Genomic DNA, 24,545 nt, shown 5'->3' with positions numbered 1-24,545 from the left:
GACTGGGGTAATCGGGATGGGTGTGTCAGAGGCGGTGCGGTTGGCGCAGGATAGAGCAAGGTTTAGAGCTGTTGTGCATAGGGTCGCTATGAGTCGGAAACGACTTGATGGCACATAACAACAACAAATAGCCTTTATTACACATTCTGAGATCCAACATGGAAGTTTTACCATTTTCTGAGTGAGTCTAGTCTAATCTCTACAAAATGAGTTCAGGACTTCATCCAAATCAGTATGAGATGGAACATCTTTCTTTTTTTTTAATTGAGATTTTAACAAAATTCATTCATTGTTGTACATTTTCTTCCCTGCCCACCTCCTCCTAGTTTGCTTTTTTCTTTGGGGAAAAAAAAAGTTTTCATTAGTATACATTCCACCCCACCCTACCCCCCCAACCACTTTACCAAGGAGCTCTTATTCTGGACTCTTGTCATGCCAATAATATCTAATCATACATTCCTTTAAAGTTTTCTTCCTCGTCTGTTTCAATGCCATGTACATTATTTATCCTCTTTCTTAGTTTCCCCCCAACCCTCATATCAGTCCTGTTTTATAAAAGTTGCATTATGCAGTATTTGTCTATTAGTGACTGAGATATTTCACTCAGAATAATGTCCTCCATGGTCACCCATTTTGTATATTTCATGAGTTGTTTTTCAGTGCTGTATAATATTCCATTGTGTAAATAGGCCACAGCTACTCTAGCCATTCATTTGTTGATGGGCACTTGGGTTGTTTCCCACTCTTTGCTATTGTGAACAAAGCTGCAATAAACATGGGTAACCATATGTCTGCTTGGGTGGCAGTTATGGTTTCTTTGGGGTATATTCCTAGTAGTGAGATTGCTGGGTCAAATGGTATCTCTATTTCCAACTATTTGAGAAAGTGACAAACTGACTTCCAGAGTCCTTGCATCATTTTACACTCCCACCAACAGTGAATAAGGGCTCCAGGTTCTCCACAATCTCGCCAACATTTGCTGTTTGCTGCTCTGTTGAATTTAGCTGTTCTTACTGGGATGAGATGGTATCTCATAGTTGTTTTGATTTGCATCTCTCTTAGAGCTAGGGATTTTGAACACTTTTTCATCTGAATGTCTTCTTTGGTGAAGTGTCTATTCATATCCTGTGCCTGTTTTTCAATTGGGTTGTATACCTTTATCTTGTTGTGGTGCTCAAATATTCTTTAAATTTTAGATATAAGTCCCTTATTAGATATGTCATTACCAAATATTTTTCCCCAGTTGCTTCCCTTTTTACCCTGTTGGAGAAGTTTTTAGATGTGCAAAGGGATTTGATTCTTAGAAGGTCCCATTCATCTATTTTATCCTCTCCTGGTTGTAAGTTTTTCAGGATGCTTGGAAGACTGTTCATGTTGTGGATTAGTGCTTCTAGAACTCTTCCAGGCTTTTCTCTAATGAAGTTTATAGTCCTTGGATTTAGTCCTAGGCCCTTGATCCACTTTGAGATGGAGCTTCTAAGAGTGTTAAGAACAGATTTCTTTCTATCCTACTCTAACTAGTAAACCTCAGTAATGTTTTGAGGTTCCTAAAATGAGAGTCAGCTCAGAATCAGTACCTAGTAATCCACAGAAATCTAACTATTTTCAATCACAGATTAAGTCCTTTCCTCCACTCAACAGTATACATTTTTGGCATTACAGTAGTGTCACTCAACATGGGGACCTGATATCCCCTTCATTTACGTTTGTGAGTCTTCAAATTGGCTCAATTCTTAGAATTGACAGAGGAGTTGTCACTCTCTTGGCAACTCTGTTTTGGTAATTTAAGCTTGACTGTCATTCCATAGATCATCTTTTTAATCCTATGAACAATGAATTTGAACTTCACTCTCTCCTGCACTATCCTCAGTATTTCTGCCATGCTTAAGGTCACTGTGTCAGTCCATCTTATTAAAGGTTTTCCTGTTTCTCTGGCCTTCCATGTTCCCCAGCATGATGTCCTTTTCCAAGGATTAGCCATCCTCACATATGCCTCACAAGTATGTGAGACGAAGTTTCTGCTTCTTCCCCTCTAAGGAGCACTCTAGTTGCATTTCCTCTAAGACAGCTTTCTTTATTCTTTTGACAGTCCATAATCTATCCAGAACACTTTGCCAACACTACAACTGAAAGGCAGTGATTCTTCTTAGGTCATCTTTATTCAATGTCCAATTTTCAAATGCATCGGAAGCAATCAAAAATACCAAATGGCTTCAATGGAGAATTAGAGAAACATTAAAAGGATAATTGGCACCAATGCTTCTTAAGCTTAATCAAAACAAGAGAAAAGGAAGAGTACTACTTAATGCATTCCCCAAGACCAGTATTACTCCAAAACCAAAGATAAAGATGCAAAGAAAAGAAAACCTAAGAGCCATAAGCCTTGTGAATACAGACACAGTGCTCTCAACAAAATACTTGCAAATTAAATTCAATAAGGTATTTAAAAGATCATATACCATGATAAATGGCATTTGCTCAAGGGATGTAATGGTGGTTCAACATAAATTTAACAAGTTTACCATCACATGAATAAAACAAAGGAGAAGCAGATGACCACTGATTTATTAACTCTTCAAAACATTGAACACAGAGTCACTATATAACCCATGTGGTTTTCTACATGAAACCTAGACTCTGCATTTCACAAATAAAGCCTCTGCTGAGTAAGTCCACTTGGTGGCAAGTTTGCCTTCTCCTAAAGTATCCCCTGCCTCACTCTTATCCAAGGAGGTGGTACCACAATAAGTCAGAAGTGCACACCAGAGGCCCAAGCCTCAGCATTCACATTTAATGTGAAAATATCTAATGTTTAAACACTGTCAACAAAACTTAGAAATAAAACATTTAAGGGTTGACTTCATTTCATGATGTCCAGTCTGCATTTGTGAGCATAATTCCTCCAAGCCTCACAGATTGGCGTATGGGCTGTTGTTAGATGCCGTGAGTCAGACCTGATGCATAGTGACCCTACACACACACAAACAAAACACTGACTGTCCTGTGCCATCCTCACAATTGCTGCTGTGTTGGAGCCCATCAAAAGCAATTGTATCAATCCATCTTGACGACAGTGTTTTTTCTTTTCTGCTGAGCTGCTTTACCAAGCATGAGATCCTTCTCCAGGAAATAGTCTCTCCTGATATTCCCACGAGTGAGGCTGTTATTGGTGTCATCAAGTCACAGAACAGAACCCTACCAGATGCTTATGCCATTCTTTTAATCTCAGCTGTGTTTAAATTCCCTGTTGTAGCCATTGAGTCAGTCCATCTTATCCCAGGTCTTCCTATTTTTCACTGACTCTCTACTTTCCCTAGCATGATGCCTTTCTCCAGGGATTGACCCTTCCTGATAACACTCCCAAAGCATGTGGGACAAAGTCTCACACTAACTCTGCCTCCAACGTGCATTTTGGCTATCCTTCCTCAACACAGGTTTGTTTAAAGAAGTTTTTGGAAGCAGATATGTTCACTGAAAAATCATGTGGAACTCTGGCTTTGGTTTCCATCAGTGTTAACTGTAGACCCAAGTAAAATGAAATCCCTGAAAACATCAGTATTTTTCATCCTTATCATGTTTCTTGGTCCACTAATGAGGAATTTTATTTTCTTTGTATTGAGGTATAACCCACACTGAAGTCTTAGATCTTCATCAGTAAATCTTTTAAGTCTTTCTTTTCTGCAAACAATTCTCTGCATACTACTGGTTGTGGGTGAATCCTTCTGTAATTCTAATACTATAATACACTTTTATTCATACAGTCAGTTTCTAAATTATTGCTCAGTCACAGCTATTGCATAAAAGCATACAACAGTACAGACTGAAGAGGTATGTATGCTGAAAGGATACGATTCTGTTACACACTCAGACAAACCTTTCTGTATTCCATTTTTCTGTTCAAACAACTACTGCTTCTCAGTTCACATTTAGGTTTCACACAACGATGACTAAGAGTGCTAACAGTTCTATTCCTCCCAATGCTATCCATTACTTGCTGAGATCCACACAATCAAATGCATCTGCATAGTCAATAAAACACAAGCAAACACCCTTCTGGTATTTCCTACTTTCAGTCAAGATCACCTGATACTAACAACGACTTTCCTCATTCCATTACGTCTTCGAAATCAAACCTGAGTTTCTAAGCAGTTTCTTGTTGTAAACACAATGAAAGCATCCTGAGATGGTCAAGGATGACTTCAACTAACTCTACATGAAGGGACTGTTTCCATCAGCAGCAGCCACAGTACAAAACAAATTCCCTTGAGATCAGACATGTCCCCGGTGCTCTCACACCTCCTTCTACCAATTCCACACCAATCCTACTAATTTACTGGGTCTGAAATCCACTGCAATAGCTAAACAGATTTCAAAGACCGATACTCAAAATTATGGGGTTTATTAGGAAAGTGAACAGGTTATAATTCAGAATGGCAACAGCATACAATCTCTCAGAAGGACAGCTTCTAAAATGTTCTCCCAAGCCCTTCAGTCTTCAGCCTTGCATCTTTAGGCCAATGTTACAAAGGTCTCTTAGCCCTGCCTATTATGGCATCTCACCCCTCTCCCAAATCCCCCAACAAGCTTGTGTGAAAGTCCTGGCTGCAGCCCCGCTGAGGAAGCAGTACCAGGCCAGCTGTCTCTCATCAGGTATCTAGCTCCCAGCTGTGCTGTTGGTGCTCTCCCGTATGTCTGGCTGGCACAGGAATCTCTGGCTCCAAAGGACATGTGCTGCATTCTCTGCCGTTTCTTCTTTGCTGGTAGTGAGATTCCTAAATTCCCTGCCATTGAATGTGCACAATTTAAATTTGGTGAAATGGCAACACTAGCCATTACCTCTGTGGATAGATTAACACATCAGATTTGCATGTTTCCACCCATGTGGCAAGGTCAAGGGCAATGGCCTAGGAGATCCATCCATTTCAAGAAACTGGCTCATGCACTACACCAGCTGCCATACAGCTCCAGCTCCAGCCATTTTAAAAGCATCTTCCATAAGAAGGTAATTTTACTTTTGTGTAGTATTGTTGGATTATTTCTGCATTCTGCAGGTTCACCTTTCTTTGAAACTGGTAAGCATTCTTTAATGAATTAGTAAACAATGTGAACAGTGCAGGTGGAGGCAAAGCAAGGTAAGGAGAACAACAGAAAGGAAGACATGCAAAGCCTGAAGCAAGCGCTGCCTGAATTCCAACTCTGTCCCTCGACCTTTGTGTGGGTCCCACAAGCTGTCCTGACCAGGATCTGGTGAGCCACAAGTGGAGCCCTCATAGTCTTGACCAGGGTCTGTGAAGAAAGGCAACAGAGAGGATACCAAAATGCTACAAAATACACAGAAGTCTGAACTGAAAAGGGAACTCACAGAAACAATTAGACTACTTTACATTCATTCTAAATATGTTAAGTAACATAAAGAGAGAACAAATGTGTGTTCTGTTTCCCAGACCATGAAAACAAGCTACAGTGTCAAAGCTGGAAATAGAAGGCAAGCTGCTTCATCCTATTTCCTAAAAACAGATTTTGTCCCTCCACATAGTTAGAAAGCAAGGTAAATGGAATGTTGAAGATCTGGCCACCAATATGAAGAAAACTTATTTTTCAAAGAAAACTAAGAGATCATTAATATCTAAATTCCTGTACCAGTGAGCCTCAAAATTCATGCTTAAGACTAAAAAACCGTAACCTCCTGTTTTCTTGCTGTTCATCTACATCCTTTATATTCACATTAACAATGACCATGCACATGGAGAAAATAAAATCCTAAGCCACAAAAATGGTGCTTCCCACATATGAAACATTTGGGGCTTATTTCTTACATGCTGCATTGCTAACTGAAAAGCCAAGGGTTTGAACCCACCAGCTTCTTCCTGGGAGAGAAGTAGGAAGTCCCCTGCCTGAAAGATTAACAGCCTGCGAAACCAGATAGAGGAGCACATGCGTCCGAAGGGACTGAAGGGCAGAAGATTTGGGTTTGGTTTTCCTTAAACATATCTTATATGCCAGTAGACAAGATCAAGATGTAATGACATAGTGACTGCAGTGATGGACTGGAGCACCACAGAAATCACGAGGATGGTGGGAAACATTCAGATGTATGGTTTATAGGGTTGTTATAAATCATCCTCGACTGACCATACATAACACCACCACCAACATTTCTCACAATGTGAATGAAGTTGTTGTTGTTGTTGTTTGTTATTGTTGTGTACCACAGAGTCAGAACCAACTCATAGCTGACCATCCAATGGGTCTTCAGAGGCAGTTAATCGCACAGGAGGCAATAGTCCACCTTTCTCCTGTGGAGCAGCTTGGGGCCTCCAACAGTGTGCCTTTAGAATTGCAGCACAGATTCTTGTCACTAGGCCACCAAAGCTCTGTAAATGAAGTCTTATATATGCAAACAAATTAAAAAAGGAAAAAAAACACTCAACACCAAAGTCATAGGTGATCCAAACTGACCTCAGAAACCATATGGGATCAATACTATATTAACTACTATCATCTTCCATTCCTTGTCAAAGTAATACCGAATAAAATGTTTCATTTGTGAACATTACAGACAATATAAAAAAAAGAAATTGTCCAATATTACATGGTGCCACTGTTGTAGAATGAAGCTGACATTGGGGTGGGGTGGGACTGAGAAAAACTGGATAAATTATATTTACTGCATTGAAGCCGATGAGGGAGAGAATAGTTTAAAATTAATATACTTTAGGGCATTATGATTATCATAAGAGTCCAGAATGAGGATTGCAGAGTGGAGTATACTTGGGGTTGGGGAGGGGATCTGTGGGGTGGGGGGAAGAGATTGTGTACCAATGAAGAAGTTTGTCTTTTGCTTTTCAAGGAGAGGAGCAAACTGGGGGTGGGGTGGGTGGGGAGAAAAGTGCAACAATGAATGAATGGAATTCCAAAATTTCTGTAGATGTTCACTGAAATTAATAATAATAATAATAATAATAATTTTTTTAAAAAAGAAATTGTCCCATGCAGAGTGGATATTCAATATAATAGCTATTATGCTAAATGTTAAAAAGCATTGTCAGCTCTATGGGATGCTTATAGTGATGAGTACCTCTGTAAGTAACTGAATTAAATAATAGTTTTGATTTTACCTAATTGAGACCTGTGTCCTAGCACGCAGAAAGGATCACAGTCAAATAAATGAAGATAAATAGCTAAATGAGTAGATAAGTCACATATAGGAGAAACTGTTCTATAGATTTGCTTTAAGACTTGCTAAAACTCTTACTGAAATTTGATTCAAAACTGGAGCAGGATCTAGATATGTAAGTGCTCATGATAATTTTAAAGTACTCTGTAAATATATGTGATCAATATATGTATATTATTAAACAGTCCAGGTAAAAAGGAAAGCTTATAGATGATTTTAAATTTGTAAATTAATTCCTTTAGGACAACATTCCATTCTCTTGCTGGTTTGGCTTAGCAGTAGAAAGGCTGTCACATCAGGGTATCTGCACATTAACTACTTCCTGGTGCATTTGTTTCACTGTTCTACAGGGCCGAAGACCATTCATTTACAAAAGGCTAGATGTCATGCAGATACATGTACACAGCCATATGGGAAAAGGACAGCAGATGGAAGAGATGACATTGCTTAAAAAACTGAAGTCTAAAAGCAATCAGTATTACCAAATTGATGTATCTCTAAGCAAATACTTGTAATGATGCAAATATGCATCATTTACTCCCAATATTTGTTTATCATATGTTTATTAAGCATGTTGTTATTGGGTATCTATTGGTTGAACTCACAGTGTAAAATGTCATGAGTATGAGAGGCATAATATGAATCAAACCTCTGGAAATTAAGTGGATGGAGATGTTTTCTGTTAGTAGGATTGGTCTACACTTAATAGAGTTCTTATCTGCTTGTTGCCTAATAGAATTCCTCAAGAAAGTTCTTAGCTTGCTTAATTTTAGCATGACATCTGGTGTTTTATATAAAATCTTGAGAGAAGATCTATTTTAAAGTTAGATAGACACTAGCTGACATGGTAGGTCATTCTAAACTATATTACATGAGTTTAACTTTAGTATCTGAGGTATTGTTATACTGCTCCTAACAATCTGTTTTCCATATACCCTTCCATGTACCTATGAAAGAAATCAATTAATACCCTCAGGATGAAAAGGCAGATATTTAAAGGGGCCACTTTTACAGATACTGTTGTGGTTGTACAAATAATGCTTATTCATTAAATAACATTCAGAACACCCAGATGGAAAAGTAAAGATAAAATATCAAGAAAACACATAATATTTAATTAATAGTCTTTCACTACAATTTCTGTTCATAACACTTTTACACCAATTATTTCTTTCCATTTCTGGACTAGGATGTGTACTTATTAATTCCCACCTTAGAAAAAGGGAAATGAAGCAGAAAGTGATGAAGTAAATTTCTTAGTTAGTACTATCTACTTCTGTCTGGTTAGTAAATAGCTTTCTCCAGTTAGTAAACAATTCACCTCAGAAAGCTACTTCAGAGTGTGCACCCTTAACAATTATACTCTGTGAAAACACAGATGTATACTCACACATGAAGATTTTTTTTTTCTTAAGAACTGTAAGGTCAATATGTACATTTCATTCTGTAACATACTTTTTTAACTTAAAATGTAATAAAATATATATATATATATATACTCTTATTGTTTTAAAAACCCCACGTTTCTGACTAGTTTAGGATTCCCTGGGATATAAAAACTCAAACAGATAAAATTTCCTGTCCAGCAGCTGCAGAAGTCAGTGAGGTGGTGTAGAGAGAGCTTAGTTCTTTGTAGGTCAGAAAGGACACACTCTCAGTAAGCTGAGGGGGGAGCATTCATTCATAATGGATGTTCATGAGGATTAAATGTCACATTTATTTTATCAATGCCTTTTAGTGATGGTTTTGTGTTTACATCAGGAAGGATTAGAGAACAGTCTGTGTGCATTTAGGATGAGGCCTGTACACATCTGTGTCTACGGCATGAAATAGGAATGTGAAGTTAAAAAGGTAACATATTCTGGGCTGGTGTTGAGAGAAAAGCTAAGGAGACAGGAACTGTCAACACACCAAAGTGACTGGGCCAGGTGGCCAAGCTGAAGCCCTGCCACATACCCATGTCCTGCAAACTCAATTATCTGCCACTGAGTCAGAATCAAATCATAGTTGACATGCCAGAGGGTTTTCCAGAGGCTGTAAATTGCTCAGGAAATGATTGCCCAGACTTCCTCCACAGAACAGTGGGTGGATTCGAACACTCTATCCCCTAGGCCACCAGATGTCCTTTGTACATTCTGCCTTCACAAGTTCCTTCACAAGTTTTGAGGACCAACTAGGTAGCAAAGTCTTCATGTGTTTCAAATTTACTTCCCACAACAGGATATAATACAATGCCTTCAGAATATTGGGTTTTCAAGATATCAATTAGTAAAACAGGTCTTGGGATCCAAGAAGGGGGGAATGGGTGAGAACAGAGGGATGAGGGGAGGCCAGAGAAAATCATAGGGTTGCAAAATTTGGTGAGTGGTAAGGAGGAAGGGTAAAGGAAATGTAAAAGAGCCTGTGGGGATCTGGAAAGAGACGGTAATGGTGAACATAGCTCAATGATGATTGATTTTATAAAGCATTAACAAATGAGAATGATTACATGAAACACAGTGCGAATGAAATATAGTGTGAAACCAATGTAAAATTATTTTTAAAAGATAAATTTAGAAAAAGGAAGAAGGGAAGTATGGATGATACAAAGGCAGCATTTAACAGTGCAGACCATTGGCATGCTCATCCATATCACACTAAAATAAGTCTCTCTTTGATAGCAATCAAGTTCCAGACCACACAGGCCTCAAGAGATACTGATACCACAGTCCTCCTCCACAGTAGTTCTTAACTGGGGAATTTAACCTCCAGAAGATACACGGTGCTGTCTGGAAGTATACTGGGCTGTCACATATATGGAAGGGGTTGCTACAGGCATCTAGTGGCTGGAAGTGAAGGATGCTGCTAGACATCCTACAGCCCCCACCACTGAGAGTTGCTCAGCCCAGAATGACAACAATGTCGAAGACTAAGAAACCTGACATGTTGCTTGGGAGTTCCCTATGAACTTAGTCCTTTCTCAACCACACTTGTATATATTAAGGAGGAAAGAGCTATCCTAAAACAAGTGTCAGTCCTATCATTAAAGGGACAAACTCAAAAACATTAATATTAATGCATGTTTGCACTATTTTACAGTTTGCAAAACGTCTACTAATAAATTCTCATTTTCTCTCCCAGAACCCTGGTAATACCTGTAAGCGAGAAATTAAACTCCTTTTAAAGTAAATGCTGTAGTATGAATTGAATCGTGCCTCCCAAAAACCCGTTATCAATTCTAATGGGCTGTTTTGTTAATGAAGCAGGGCTGTTCCTCTTATTTTTAGGTGCCATCCAACAAACTCTGACTCACAGTGACTCTATGAACAATGAATTGAAATCGTGCCCTTTCCTGAACCAACCTCATGATCTCTGCCATGCTCAGCTCCGTTGTTACAGTCACTGTGTCAATCCATTTTATTAAGGGTCTTCCTTCTCTTTCTCTAACCTTCTGTTTTTCCCAGTATGATGTCTTTTTTAAAGGACTGACTCCTGATGATGATGTTGTATGCCACTGAGTCAGAACAGACTCATAGGTGACCTTCCAAGGAGTTTGAAGAGGCTGGAAACACATGGGAGGACATTGTCCATCCTTCCTCAGCAGAGCAGCTGGTAGACTCAAACACGATGCCTCTGGGATTGCAGTGCAGCTTCTTAACCCCTCAGCCACCAGAGCTCCCTAACAGACTCCTGATAGCATGCCAAAGTATGTGAGGGGAAAAGTTCACCATCCTTGCCTCTAAGATGCACCTTAACTGCATTAAAAAAAAAAAACAAACAAACAACCAAAACATGCATGTTTGTTCTTCTAGCACTTCATGGGATAGTCAGTACTCTTCACTAACCACAATGCAAAGGCATTGTTCCTTTCTCTTTTTTTGTCACTCAGAGTGTTCTTTGGAGACAAGAATGATGAGGCTTCACCTCACATACTTTGGGCATGTTGCTTGGAAGGGCTATTTCTTGGAGAAGGATATGATGCTAGGAAGGGTGGAGGGTTGGTGAAAGAGAGGAGGACACTCAACCAGGTGGATTGACAGAGTGACTGCTGTGATGGGCTCTTGTGTGTCAGGAAGTGAGGATGGCAAAGGGTAGGACAGGATTCAGTTGTTCACAAGGTTACTATTAGTCAGACTTACTCTACTCGACAACACCTAACAGCAACAAACATTCACTGTTCAATTTTCAGATGCATTAGAAGCCATTGCAATACCAAAGCTTGAAACAGGCATGTCTTGTTCTTTAAACTGACATCCTGGCTTTTTTAGCTTTTTCATAATTTTGTAGAGGTCCTTTGTAGCAGATTTCTCCATTGCAATACATCTTTTCATTTCTTGGCTACTACCATGGGTAATGATTATGGATCCAAGTGCAATTAGTTGCCTCCAAGTAAAATTAGTGGATCCAAACAGGATTAGTTAAGGCTATAGCTTAATTTTCTTTTAGCTATAAATGTTTAAACAAACAAGATACAAAAAGGACCGATTATGACAAGCAAGCAAAAAGAACCAGGAGAAGAGTAATGACAAACTACATGAAGATCTCCTAGGAGCAGAAACTCAAGAGACAAGGACCTTTCTCCCAGCTGGAACCAACTAACCTTCCAGGTGGTTTCTGGAGGTTGCAAACTGCATAGATAAGAAAATCGACCCTCTTTCCCTGAGCAGTCACTGGTGGATTAGAACCTCCAGAGCAAGAATATCAGTTTAAAGACTAAGGTGCTCCTTGCCCAAACCCTGTTGTTTTCAATCCCCTCATATGCAGGTGTACACTGGACAATAATAAAAAGGACCAAAGACAAACTGATACTTTTTAATTATGGTTTTTCAAGGATTGCTGAAAGAACAAACAAATCTGTCCTGGAGCAAGTGCAACCGAGGAGCTGCCTTAGAGGCAAGGGTTGTGAAACTTTGTCTCACAAACTTTGGGCATGCTGTCTTTGGAAAACATATCCTGCTCAAAAAGGGGGAGGGTCGTCGGTGAAAGAGAGGAAGCCCCTCAATGGGATGAACTGACACAGTGACTGCAACAGTGGGCTTGAGCACAGTGGAGATCCTGAGGCTGGCACAGGATTGAGCAAGGTTTAGATCTACTGTTTATAATGCTGTTAAGAGTTTAGTCAAATTTAGCAGCACCAAACAACAACAGATAGCTAACACATAAGGAGAATCTTTTTCTTCTAAACACCTACGAATCCAGAGAGGTAAAGGAAACAAAGGACAGAAGCAGTAAGCAGGCAGCTTGTCCGGATCACTTTCACCAAGCACAGGGTAGACACACATCAGGTCAGCTTATCTGGTAGCCCAGTCATTTCTTTCACTCCAGAAATGGGAACAATAGAAACTTCCCATGGGGAGTGTCTATTCCCCCTCACCACGAGCAAGCACACTACGGAAGAATGGACAGTGCCCATTTCCACCTGACCTCATACCTCCACGGCTACCAAACTCACCCCTAGTGCTGGCTGAGTGTAATCACCGCTGAGAGTAAATAAGAGAGGATGGCAGAACTGAAGGGTCCTTGCATCCCACTGAGAATGGCAGTCATCAGCCCACGTTAAGGCACAAATTTTGGCTGGTGCTTAAGGGCACGCAAGTGGAAAAGAGGCACCTGGAGCAGCCTTTTCAATTCCACTGCTCAATCATATAGTTTATATGTTTTGAAGGGATGCTGTGTGACTAATAAGATGGAAGAGAGGACAAGGGCTTATTAACAAGCTTATTAACCACAAAAGATTTTGGAGTCGAGATTGAGAGACACACAAGTCAAACAGGAATTTACATCTTGTCCTGTATTAAGCTGCATACTCTCAAAATAACATGTATGTAATGACAAAATGGGGAATCTATGTAATGATGCACCATGATCTAAAAAACCAAACAGTTATAAAAGGATGAAAGGTGGAACGCAACATCCCTTAATTCCCTCACACGCCTGATCAAGTGTACAGCAATTTCCTCTGAGTATGGCCTATATCTCACAAGACGTAAGAGGTGGGAGACCTCAGTACCAACAAGAAAGCATCACCAGGAATGGAGGTGTCTTTTTGATCCCAGGCTCTGTCCCTAAGAAGCTCTTTGACAGAGAAGAAGGCTAAGAAATACGGAGAATGTAAAGAATCTTCAGGACTGTTTACCTACCAGGCACAGAGCTATGTATAAGCAAAAAAAGAAAAATGAGAACTTGAGGAGCAGGGAGTCACGAGGACCCCTGTATTATTTACTTGGTTCCATGTGGGGACCAAGCCTGAGTGTAGGGACCAACAGTTCTACAATACAGGGACAAGTGTGGACTCCTGAGTTTGTGGGTGATGTCCATGAGAACCTAGACAAAAATGACAGAGGATGAGTTACCCAAAACCCAACCAGATGAAGAGGTGATTTTTCTGTTTTGCAAATGAAGAAAATAAGAAGCCTCGTTCCACACTGTACGGTAATGCCTGCACAAGTCCAGGCAGGGCTGTCCGTTTCAGGCATCTACCCAGCATCTATCTGCACTAACCAATCAAGAAAACAAAAATCCTCACCGCTGAACCATAGGCAACATCATGATGGGTCTAGAAAAATTCTAAACTTGTCATGTTCATTTTATTTGGATCCACAATCAACACTCATGGCAACAGTAGTCAATAAATAAAAAGATGTATTAGGGAAATCAGCTGTCAAAAAAATCTGACCTTTTTAAAGTACTGAAGAGTAACAATGCCAAGTTAAAGACCTAGGTGGGCCTGATACAAGCCATGGTATGTTCAATTGCTTCCTATGCATCTGAAAGTTATAAAATGAGTAAGTAGGATGAATTGATGTTTTTGAATTGCAGTGTTAGCGAAGTACTGAATATCCCATGGATTGCCAAAAAACCAATCAAGTCTGTCTTTAAAAAAGTGCAACCAGGGTGCTCCTGAGAAGGAAGGGTGGTGAGCCTTCATCTCACTGTGGATGCTGTCAGGACGAGTCAGTCATTGGATAAAGACATCATGCTGGAAAAGTGGGTCAGAGAAAGAAAGGAAGACCTTCAACAAGATGGACTGATAGAGTGACTCCACATCAGAGATTATGAGGATGTTGCTGGATAGGACACAGTTCAGAACTGTTGTTCACAGGGTTGTCATGCGTCTTGTTGACTCATTGGCACCTAGCAACATAACAACAGTCAGAATTCAGATGTGACCTACACAGCTGACTTTGAAGACCCAGAACAATAAAAATAAAAGTGAGCTAATGCACAATTTCATTGACTGAATTGATTGCATGTTGAAACAATACTTTAAATGTATTTATTTTAACAAAATATATTATTAAAACTTATTTTGTCTGTTCATTTATCTTGCTGTGTGTGGCTACTAGAAAATTTCAGCCCACACACATGGCTCATGTGACATCTGTACTGGACAGCGCTGGCCCTGGCTCAGCCTGAGGATCCTGCGTCACAAGCAGAGCACTAGTGTACACTAAGTACACAATCAGTACTTGTTGAATCACTGAAGTCTCTAGGCCTCTCCATTCGTTTCTATATCTGTACACTGGAGATAGCAGTTCTATTTGTAATAGAAGATGGCTATAATAACAGAATAGTGAAGAAACACCTTGTCTATTATTAGCTTTGAAAAGTAAAAGATATAAATAATACTTCTTCTTCATGGAAAATAACTTTTGTCCCTCAGGGACAGATTTTATTCTTAATATACTTTTCACTTTACTTGGAATGAGCATCTATGATAGCATCAGTCAAGAAATTTTTAAAAATGCATATTATTGGCAAACTCTGCTGTTAAGGATCTCTTTAAACTGCTAAATAGCAATGATGTCAGTCAAAAAAACTAAGGTGTGCCTAATCCATACCATCATATTCTCAATTGCTTCCTATGAAGGAGCCAAAAAGGAGGAAACAGATGATTTCTATCAACTGTTGCAGTCAGAAATAGATCAAACATGTAAACAAGATGCATTAATAATGGTGACTAGAATGCAAAAACTGGGAACCAGGAAGAAGGATCAGTAGTCGGAAAATATGGACTTGGTGACAGAAATGAGGCTGAGAATAGAATGATATAATTCTGTAAAATCAATTATTTATTCATAGTAAATACCTTCTGTAACAAACAAATGCAGGCTATACACATGTGTTTCACATGATGGGATACACAGGAATCAGACAGATTATGTTTGTGGAAGGAATCATTGGAGAAGTTCAATATTTACAGTGAAAACTAGGCCAGGCGCTGATGGTGGAACAGACCATGAATTGCTCATATGCAAGTTTAAACTAAAGCTAAAGAAGGTTAAATCACATCCATAGGAATCAAAATTTGACCTTGAGTGTATCCCCCATGAATTTAAAAACCAATTCGGGAATAGGTTTGAGACCTTGAACACTAATAAACAAAGTCCCAATGAGCTGTGGGAAGATATCAAGAATATCATTTATGAAGAATGCAAAAAGTCATTATAAAGAAGGAAGAAGAAGAAAAGATCAAAATGGATGTCAGAAGAAACTCTGAATATTGCACTAGAGCACTGGGAAGCCAAATCAAGAAGTTAAGGAGCTGAATAGAAGATTTCAAAGGGCAGCTCGGGAAGATAAGGAAAAATATTATAATGAAATGTGCAAGGACCTGGAGTCTGAAGTTGAAGGAACTAAAGAACAAATTCAAGCCATGAGTTGCAATGCTTAATGGGCAGAATATTGAATGATTCAGGAAGCATTAAAAGAAGATGGAAAGAGTATACGGAGTTACTGTACCAGAAAGAATTGGCTGACACAGTAGAATTTCAAGAAACAGCATATAAACAAGAGGTAATGGTAATGAAGGACGAAGTTAAGGCTGCTCTGAAGGACTTGGCAAAAATAAAGCCCCAGGAATGATGGAATATCAATTGGCGTATTTCAGCAAACAAATGCTGCCCTGGATGTGTTCACGAACTTGTGTCAAGAAATCTGGAGGACATTTACTTGGCCAACTGACTGGAAGAGATCCATATTTATTCCCATTCCTAAAACAGGTGACCCAACAGAGTGTGGAAATTATAAAAAAAAATCACTAATAATACACACTAACAAAATCCTGCTGAAGATAATACAGAAATGACTGGAACAGTACATTGACAGAGAACTACTAGAAATACAAGCTGGGTTTACCAGAAGTCATGGCACTAGATGCATTATTGCCAATGTCAGATGGATCTTGGCAGAAAGAGATGGTATTCTTCTGGTATGAAGAATGTCTATCTGTGTTTCACTGACTATGCAAAAGCATTTTACTGTGTGGATCAAAACAAACTGTGACTAACTTTGAGGAAAATGGGAATCCCAGAACGCTGGATTGTGCTTATGCAAAACCTATACTTGAATCAAGAAGCAGTACTCAGAACAGAGCAAGGAAACACTGCATGGTTCAAACTCAGGAAAGGAGTGTGTCAGGGATGCATCCTGTCCCCATATGTTTTCAATCTGTACGTAGAACAGGATCATTTGAGAAGCAGGGCTTTATGAGGAGGAATGTGGCATCAAGATTAGAGAATTCTTATCAACAACCTATGATATGCAAATGACACAACCTTGCTTATGAAACAAGAAGACCTGAAGTGCTTGCTGCAGAAGGTCAAGGACCTTCTTCTTCAATATGGACTGAAGCTCAACATCATGAAGACAAGGATTCTCACCACTGGGCCAACTGGCAGCATCATAGTAGATGGAGATGAGATTGAGGTTGTTAGCAATTATAGCTTGCTCGGCTCTACAATCAACACTCTTAATACTAGCAGTCAGAAAATCAAAAGATGAACTGCACTGGGAAAATATGCTGTCATGGACCTCTCCAAAGTGCTGAAAAACAACGATGTCAGTCGAGACAAAAGTACACCTAATCCAGGCCATGGTCTTCTCAATTTCTTGTTATGCTTCAGAGAGCTGGACAATGACTAAGGATGACAGAAGAAGAAGAAGCCTTTGAGTTGTGGTGTTAGAGAAGGGTCTTGAACATAGCACGGACTGCCAAGGAAACAAGTCTGTCTGTCTTCGAGAGGGTGAAACCAGATTTCTCCTTGGAGGCTAGGATTTCGAAGCTCTGTCTTACATACTTTGGGCATGTGGCCAGGAGAGACTGGTCCTTGGAGAAGGACATCATGCTCAGGAGGGACAGGGCAGGAGAGAAAGACCCCAGATGAGATGGACTGATACATTATCTAGGGTAATGGGGGCTGATGTGTCAGAATTAGTGAGGCTAGCTCAAGGCAAGTAAAAGTTCAGAACAGCTATACATAGGGTCAGGTCGCTATATGTTGCAGGCGGCTCAATAGCACATAATAACAAAAACATAAATTTTTTATTTAAGTCTCATGTTTAGAATCAACAAGACCCTGGGGAGAGCCTTTGTATCTAAAAGTTAGTTGTTATTATATTCTGAAGGAGCATTATTCTATATGGTACAGGACTCTTCTGTCAATATGCTCTACTGGGGTAATCTGGGGCTGCTGTGATGCTGAACCTTGTGCTTTTTGAGTGTCAAATGCCATAATGGTTACCCACTGGTGGAGCTCCCAGTTTAAGATAGATTTGGGAGCAAGAGTGGCATCCACTAACTAAACAGCATGCCTCTGGAAACTCTATGAACTTTGAAATATGTCCATAGTTGTAGAGGAGCTTTAAGCCTTTTGTCCATAGGGTCACTATGAGTCTTGCTCGACTGAATGGCAATCAACAACAACAACAAGGAAAGATGCCTTTGAATTATGGTGTTGGAGAAGAATCTTGAATGGACTGCCAAAAGAGCACAAGTCTGTCTTGGAGGAAATGCAATCAGAGTGCCCTTAGAGGCAAAGATGGTGAAACTCTGTCTCATAGGTTTTGGGTATGTTATAAAGGGGGATTGGTGCTGTCTTTGGAAAAAGCTGGAAAATGTAGAAGGTATGCAAAACCTCTACATGGACTAGGAAATGGTCCTCCGATGAAAGTTATACAAGTGTTCAAATCTTTCGTTCATAGGGTCACTATGAATCATCTAGGATTTGACAGCAGTTAATAACAACAGTCCTCAGAACAGAGCAGGGAAACACTGCATGGTTCAAAATCAGGAATGGAGTGTGTCAGGGATGCATCCTGTCTCCATACCCTTTCAATCTATATGTGGAGCAGATCGTTTGGGAAGCAGGGCTTTATGAGGAGAAATGTGGCATCAGGATTGGAGGAAGACTCATCAACAACCTACTTTATGCAGATGACACAACCTTGCTTGCTGAAACTGAAGAAGACCTGAAGTGCTTGCTGCAGGTCAAGGACTATAGTCTTCAATATGGATTGAAGCTCAACATTAAGAAGACAGAGAGTATCACCATTGGGCCAATTGGCAGCACCATAATAGAGAAGAGATTAAGGTTATTAACAGTTACAGCTTGCCATGCTCCACAATCAACACTCTTGGTATCAACACTCAGGAAATCAAAAGACGAATTGCTTGGAAAACCTGCTATCAGGAACCTCTTCAGATTGTTAAATAAAAACGATGTCAGTCTAGAGACTAAGGTGCGCCTAATCCAGGCCATGGTCTTCACAATTATTTGCTATGCATCAGAACTGAACAATGACTAAGGATGACAGAAGAATCGATACCTTTGAATTATGGTGCTAGAGAAGAGTCTTGAATATTCCATGGACTGCCAAGAAAACAAACAGTTCTGCCTTGGAGGGAGTCAATCAAGTTTCTCCTTGGAGGCTAGGATTCTGAAGCTCCATCTCACATATTATGGGCACATGGCCAGGAGAGGCTGGTCTTTGGAAAAAGACTTCATGCTCAGAAGGCAGGTGGGTCAGTGCAGGAGAGGAACACCTGGGATGAGACGGACTGATACAGTAACTGGGGCAATGGAGATTGGTGTGTCAGAATCAGTGAGACTGGCTCAGGACAGGGCAGGGTTCAGAGCTGCTGTGACCAAATGGCACATAACAACAACATTTAAAAAAAGAGATGTACTGACATAGAGACTGCAACACTGAGCTGGGGATTGATGGAGTTCGTGGGAATGGTGCAGGATAGGACAGGGTTCAAATCTGTTGTCCATAGAGCTACTATAGTTGACTCTATGGCACCTATTAGCAAAAACAACACAACAAATAAACTCCTTAAATCGGAATATACAAATACGGTAAGTAAAATGTTGAACAGCTCCAAAAGAGCAAACAGTTGGTGATTAGCTGCAGCTAGTGACTGAGCAGTTACAATGTGGTCAGTCAGAATTCATTGTGATTTTTGTATACATAGCCAACCTCTGAAGACTCAAAACTCATAAAAGCAAACTATTAATGCATGACTTTATTTATTATTGCCTGTTGAAATGATAGTATTTCCCCTTAAATATTATCATTTCAACAGGCTAAAGTCTTGGGATAAGAGGGTAGAAAGAACCAAAGGAAAGCTGAGGTCTGAGCACAACCAATAGGAAGGCAAGCTGAGCCCAGGAGGTGGAGGTGGTGGTGAGCAATGCCATTTTAAATTTAAAAAGCAGAGGGTAGGTGGTGGTGAGAAAGGAGTCCAGTGGAAATGCGGACCAAGTCAAGTACTTATCCAAGGAGGGAAATCAGAGCTTTCTAAACTTGAGAACCGCCCAAATAAACAAAATCAATACATAAGGTCGCCAAAACACAGTTTGCCAAAAAGCCTCAGTGAAGTGACAGACAAAACAACTCCTTGTAAATAAGATTTACCGTAAATACGATTTGGGCAGGTGAGCGGTGAGGTAAGCTTCCGAGAAATTACCTGTCCCCGCTGAACCAACCTTGTCTCCCCAGGGCTGAAACAAGGCAGAGGACAGGCAACAACACACAGGGTCTGCGGAGGTGCGACAGGTGGACCACAGCCTGGGTGTGAGACAGCCTGCTAAAAACACTCACTCATCTTTGAGGGACTTTTCAAGTCTTGCAAGTGTTCCCTTTAACCCGGCACGTACTAATAGCAAAATCCTAGCCTTGCAGATGGCATGAATATATCCCAAGTGCCTCCTATGGGCCGGGACTGTGTGAGGGGAGGGGCAGGAGTGAGCGCGTGGGGCAGCGGTGATGGGTTGACACCAGAAGGAGGGGCAAAGCAGGGAGAGAAAGGGCAGAAATTTTCACGTCTAAGTGCAGTCAACACAGTCCAGGAGCAATTGGCTCTGAACCCGCTTTTTCATCCCCAGACACGGAAAAGCGCTCCAGGAAAGGTGTTTCTCTACACACAAGAAAAAACTTTTGTGTTTCCCCCTCCCCAAAAAAGGCAGCAACGACAAGGAACACGCAGCAGAGAAGACTCCGTCTACGCCGTTTCCCAGAGATGTGGGTGGTGATGCTTCAGAGACTGGAGAGAAAGAAGAAACCACAGTGCTGGGGCGCAGCTGAGGTCTCCGCGGAGAACTGTGTCACCGGCGCGTAAAGGGCATCGCGGCCCCTAGGGCGCACTGCCTTCCTGGAAGCTCGCAGGGTGCGGGCAGCCCCTCAAAAGCCCGACCGAACCTCCCCGCGCCGGGACACGCCCAGCCCGGCCCGCCCCCCACGCTCCAGGCCACGGGGCCCCAGATGGGCGCGAGCCGAGGGGAGCACGGTACCTTGTTCATTCCATTCCCCATGATGCGCCCCGCGCCGTGCGCTGACCGCCGGCTCAGCCTGCAGCGTCCACGACGACCCCGCCCGGCGGCCGCGCGGGGAGGACGCTCCGAGGGCGGGGACGCGGTGCTGGCCCGGCCCGGAAACGTGCGCGCGCCCTGGCGGCTCCTGGGACTTGTAGTCGAGGACGCTGCCGACGCTGGCCGCCAGTCCGCTGTGGACCTGGACCGCGGCCGCTCTGGGCCGCCCCCTGAACCTACGGGCTTCTGTGCCGGGAAATTTCTTCAGTCCAGCCCCACTCCCTGAACCCCGAAAGGCTCCCCAGTGCGCAAGGGGCTCAGTGACTCACACTGGCCCGCCAGATCGCGGTCTCGGCTGCCCAGATCTCTCCCTGGGCAGGCAACAGACTGGCCCCAGAAGAGACAGCCAGTCTTGGAAAGCCCCTTCCTTTAATAAGCAATGAGTACTATCTGCATTGTGGTTCTTACTGGACTTCTTAGAACAGACTGGTGTGAGGTCTTCGGCTCCTTCCTAAACCCTCAGATTCTTTCGTGATGGATGCTTAAGTCACTGAGACCCTGGAATCCAGACCTCTCCACTTCGCTGATCCCCACTGCACTGCTGGGCTTTTGCCCATAAGTCAAATGACAGACCCAATTCCCCCTCTGCATTCATTGATGTCATTTCTTTTGTTTTTCTTAGGACCTTATATCTCTAGTTCAGGCCATCTGCTTGACAGTCTTGCATGGGTTCACAACCAGCCTTGGCAATCTTAACAGCTGAAACCAGGACTGTGCCTGCATACAGTTAGCCTTAGAAGACTCCTATCCAAAGCTAATTGCTGATTCAGAAATTTCCCTTTTTAATTACATGACTAAAAAGGAACTCCTTAGCATAGAAACCAGAAGACGTTTTTGAGTATAAACTCAAACTCCCCTCCAACCTCCTCCAGAGCTTAGTCCTTCCGGTCTTTCTTGTAACAGGTAAGGAACACTTTGCTGCTGCACAATTGATAACTAAGTACAAAAGGAGGGACAAAGTGAGACTCACTGGGTGCCACATCTGCTTTCCTTTCTCTTCCTTGTCCTGTCACTATCCCTGGGATTTCAGGTACAACCCTCATGCAGATGGCCAAGTTGCCCATTTCCAGCTTCTTCACATCTTCCTAATTGTGGGAATAAGGGAGTAGAGGAGAGAAATGATTAGACAGAATTGGCATTCTTTCATAGTATAAGTTGTATTCTGTGCAATACAAAGTTTAAGGAGTCACAAGCCTAATGGAATGCCGCTTCATTTAAGAAGTTCACTTCATATTCTGTCTTCTTAATTTCTCCAATCTCAACCCAGTCAACTCCACAAATTTTGCCAAGAACCCCCAGCCAAGCGAAGCCTTCATGTGTGTCCAGTAAAGACTGGCCTGCAGTTCCTCTGGGCCAGCAGGGTTAAAAATTGCAGTAACAATTTACTTCTTGAGAAACAACTTTAAATACAAAAGTGAGAGTACAAGAAAACCCTTTAGATCAGTCTTTGTTGTTTAGTCTGACCTATGTATTGCAGAATGTTTAGCAGTATCACAACTCTCTACCTGTTAGATGCTAGTAACCACCCCCACCATATTCCAGTAATGACAGTATACAATGACTCCAGCCTTGATCAAAACTAAGTTAGAACCCAAACACTTGTATAAAGAAAGTGAAATCTAGCATGACTGAAGCAAAATATATATATATAAAAATCTTCTCTTTTTCTCCACTATTGTCCAGAGAAAGGGTGCCAAGATTCACTGCTTGAGTTTTGGTGCTGTGTCAAGCAGATTGTCCATGAGGATGAGCCTTAGGTTCATACAGCTCAGGGATCTCAGTCTAGAGTCACCAACTTCAGGCCCTCCCCTCTGCCTCCTGAACATAAACTAGGTTTTCTTCTTTCTCTTATGAGGTTTGTGGGCTCAGGTTTCGAAGCACAAGTATTACAGTCAGAGAGGAAAGCAAAAGGAAGGGGTAACCTAGCACATGAGAAGGGAGGTAGAGTTCAGAGGAGAGGATGTGGAGAGAAGCTGACAGGCATGTCCTAGATTAGTAAAATCTACAGACTTCCTGGAAGGATGGCAGAGGTCAAACTGGGCTCAGGAATTGAGATAGCAAGCAGAATATAAAGGGAGACAGAGAAGAGCCCTGGTCCCTAAAACTTAGGTGGCATGTGATAGAATTGTCTGTATATTGTCAGTGTTACCAGGTGTTACCAATCTTGTGATTCTACCATGCACCTGGGAAGCAGAAAAGTTGATTTAGGGAAGAAAGATAACTGGGGGGGTGAGGGGGATGATTCATTATACAGGTATGAAGTTCACAGATGAGACAGCCTGTGAGTAACAAAATCCCATACCAGATCAGCACTGTATTTCAGGTTCTTCCTTCTCCAGAGCAATATGGGTTCCATAAGGGGAGATTCTAAGTCCTAACTAATGCCCTTTGATTTTTAAACTTATATTGTGCAAACCCAGCAAAGTGAGTGAGAAAGAGAGAGAAGATAGAGAAACTACATGGGCCTTTCTGCCCAGAAGCTCTGCTGTGGTCCTGGAACCTATCCCGCTGCCCTGCCATTATGTTGTTTCTCTGAGCTTGGGATATTGTGTGTTTGTTTTGTAGGCTGATTGTGGTTTTCTTCCTTGTCTGCAGTGAATTGGTTGATTGACCAGAGCTACATCCTTCCCTCCCTGTGGATGTCCAACTGAGATACCCTGCAAGGTCCTTATGAATTCTTTCATTGCTGAGGGCCCAGAACAGAATAACTGTCCAAGTCTGAGTAGTGAATGTTCTCTTGGGCCCTGTGGATCACCTTCTCATCTGTTTCTGGCAGGACTTGCTTCAAATGCAGCATGTGGTAGATTTGGAGCTTCCCATCCTTTTCATCTGGGCACAAGAAGACACATGCAGGGCCCCTTAGCAGTGGTCTTCCATATTGAATATCTGTCCATGACCTCCAAGTCCCCTAACACCCTACTCAGACAGGCCGTGTGAACTGTGACCGGGGTGGGGGGGTGGGGCGAGTGGGAGCATAGCATGCTCCATGGTGGCACTGATCACTTCTGTGTCTTCAAATGCCTGCAGAGGTGGCATGATCCAGAGTCAAGAGCCAAGAGAAACCCCTGGGGTCATCCTGCCACAGAACTGCAGCTGAGGGCACTCCTTTGCTATGTGCCCCTTGAACACTTTTCTGAGGAGTTTGGGTTGTATTTGTTTATTTTGATTTTCATCTTTTTTGTGAAACAGAAATTGAACTAAAGCTGAAGACACTAACCAATGGCTGGGCAGGGCCTGAAGAGAGAAGGTGCTCTCCTGACAGGGTGGAATGTCCCAAGAGCAAGTTCATGTGCTGTTAGAGGGGAAGTCCATTTCACGTGGCATAATGTTCTCATTACATTCTGTTGGGTTTTATCTTTGTTAATGTTTATATTGTTTAATAAGTCATTGAGAAGAATCCTCATGCATGAAAATACTACTCAGATGAAACACCAAGACCCATGACTGTCTGTCTCCTCTAATGCCCCCTGGAGCCCCAAGGACTTGGTGCCACTCAGCTTGAGAAAGGGGGTTACCTGTATTTCTGTCATCCCTGTCAAGCTGTATGCCCACTTATACTCAAAACCCCTGCAAACAACTGAAAGAAAACTATCTGGGGGAAAACAAAACAAACCCAAAAACATGCTGAAGAGATTGCAGTGCACAGCACTTCAAGTCTATACTTTGAAAGAAAGTAGTATTTCTTTTTTTTTTTTTCCAGGTTCATAATTTATTGTACAAATTAAGCATCATTTGAT

At 41.6% G+C, this 24,545-nt stretch overlaps 1 protein-coding gene across 1 annotated transcript in view; it reads right to left on the bottom strand.

Annotated features, from left to right (window-relative positions):
* The window catches only part of LOC102862154 (dual specificity protein phosphatase 22-like), a 102,937-nt gene extending 82,198 nt beyond the window's left edge, over nucleotides 1-20,739 (bottom strand). The window contains exon 1 of the mRNA XM_006888744.1: nucleotides 20,549-20,739. Coding sequence (XP_006888806.1) covers nucleotides 20,549-20,739 — 191 coding nt within the window. The remainder of the gene's footprint in view (nucleotides 1-20,548) is intronic.
* Nucleotides 20,740-24,545: the final 3,806 nt, after the last annotated feature.

Source organism: Elephantulus edwardii, unplaced genomic scaffold (genome assembly GCF_000299155.1).
Source record: "Elephantulus edwardii isolate Elephantulus edwardi_28Jun2011 unplaced genomic scaffold, EleEdw1.0 scaffold00071, whole genome shotgun sequence".
NCBI classification, from domain to species: Eukaryota; Metazoa; Chordata; class Mammalia; order Macroscelidea; family Macroscelididae; genus Elephantulus; species Elephantulus edwardii.
This window is presented reverse-complemented; position numbering and strand designations above follow the sequence as displayed.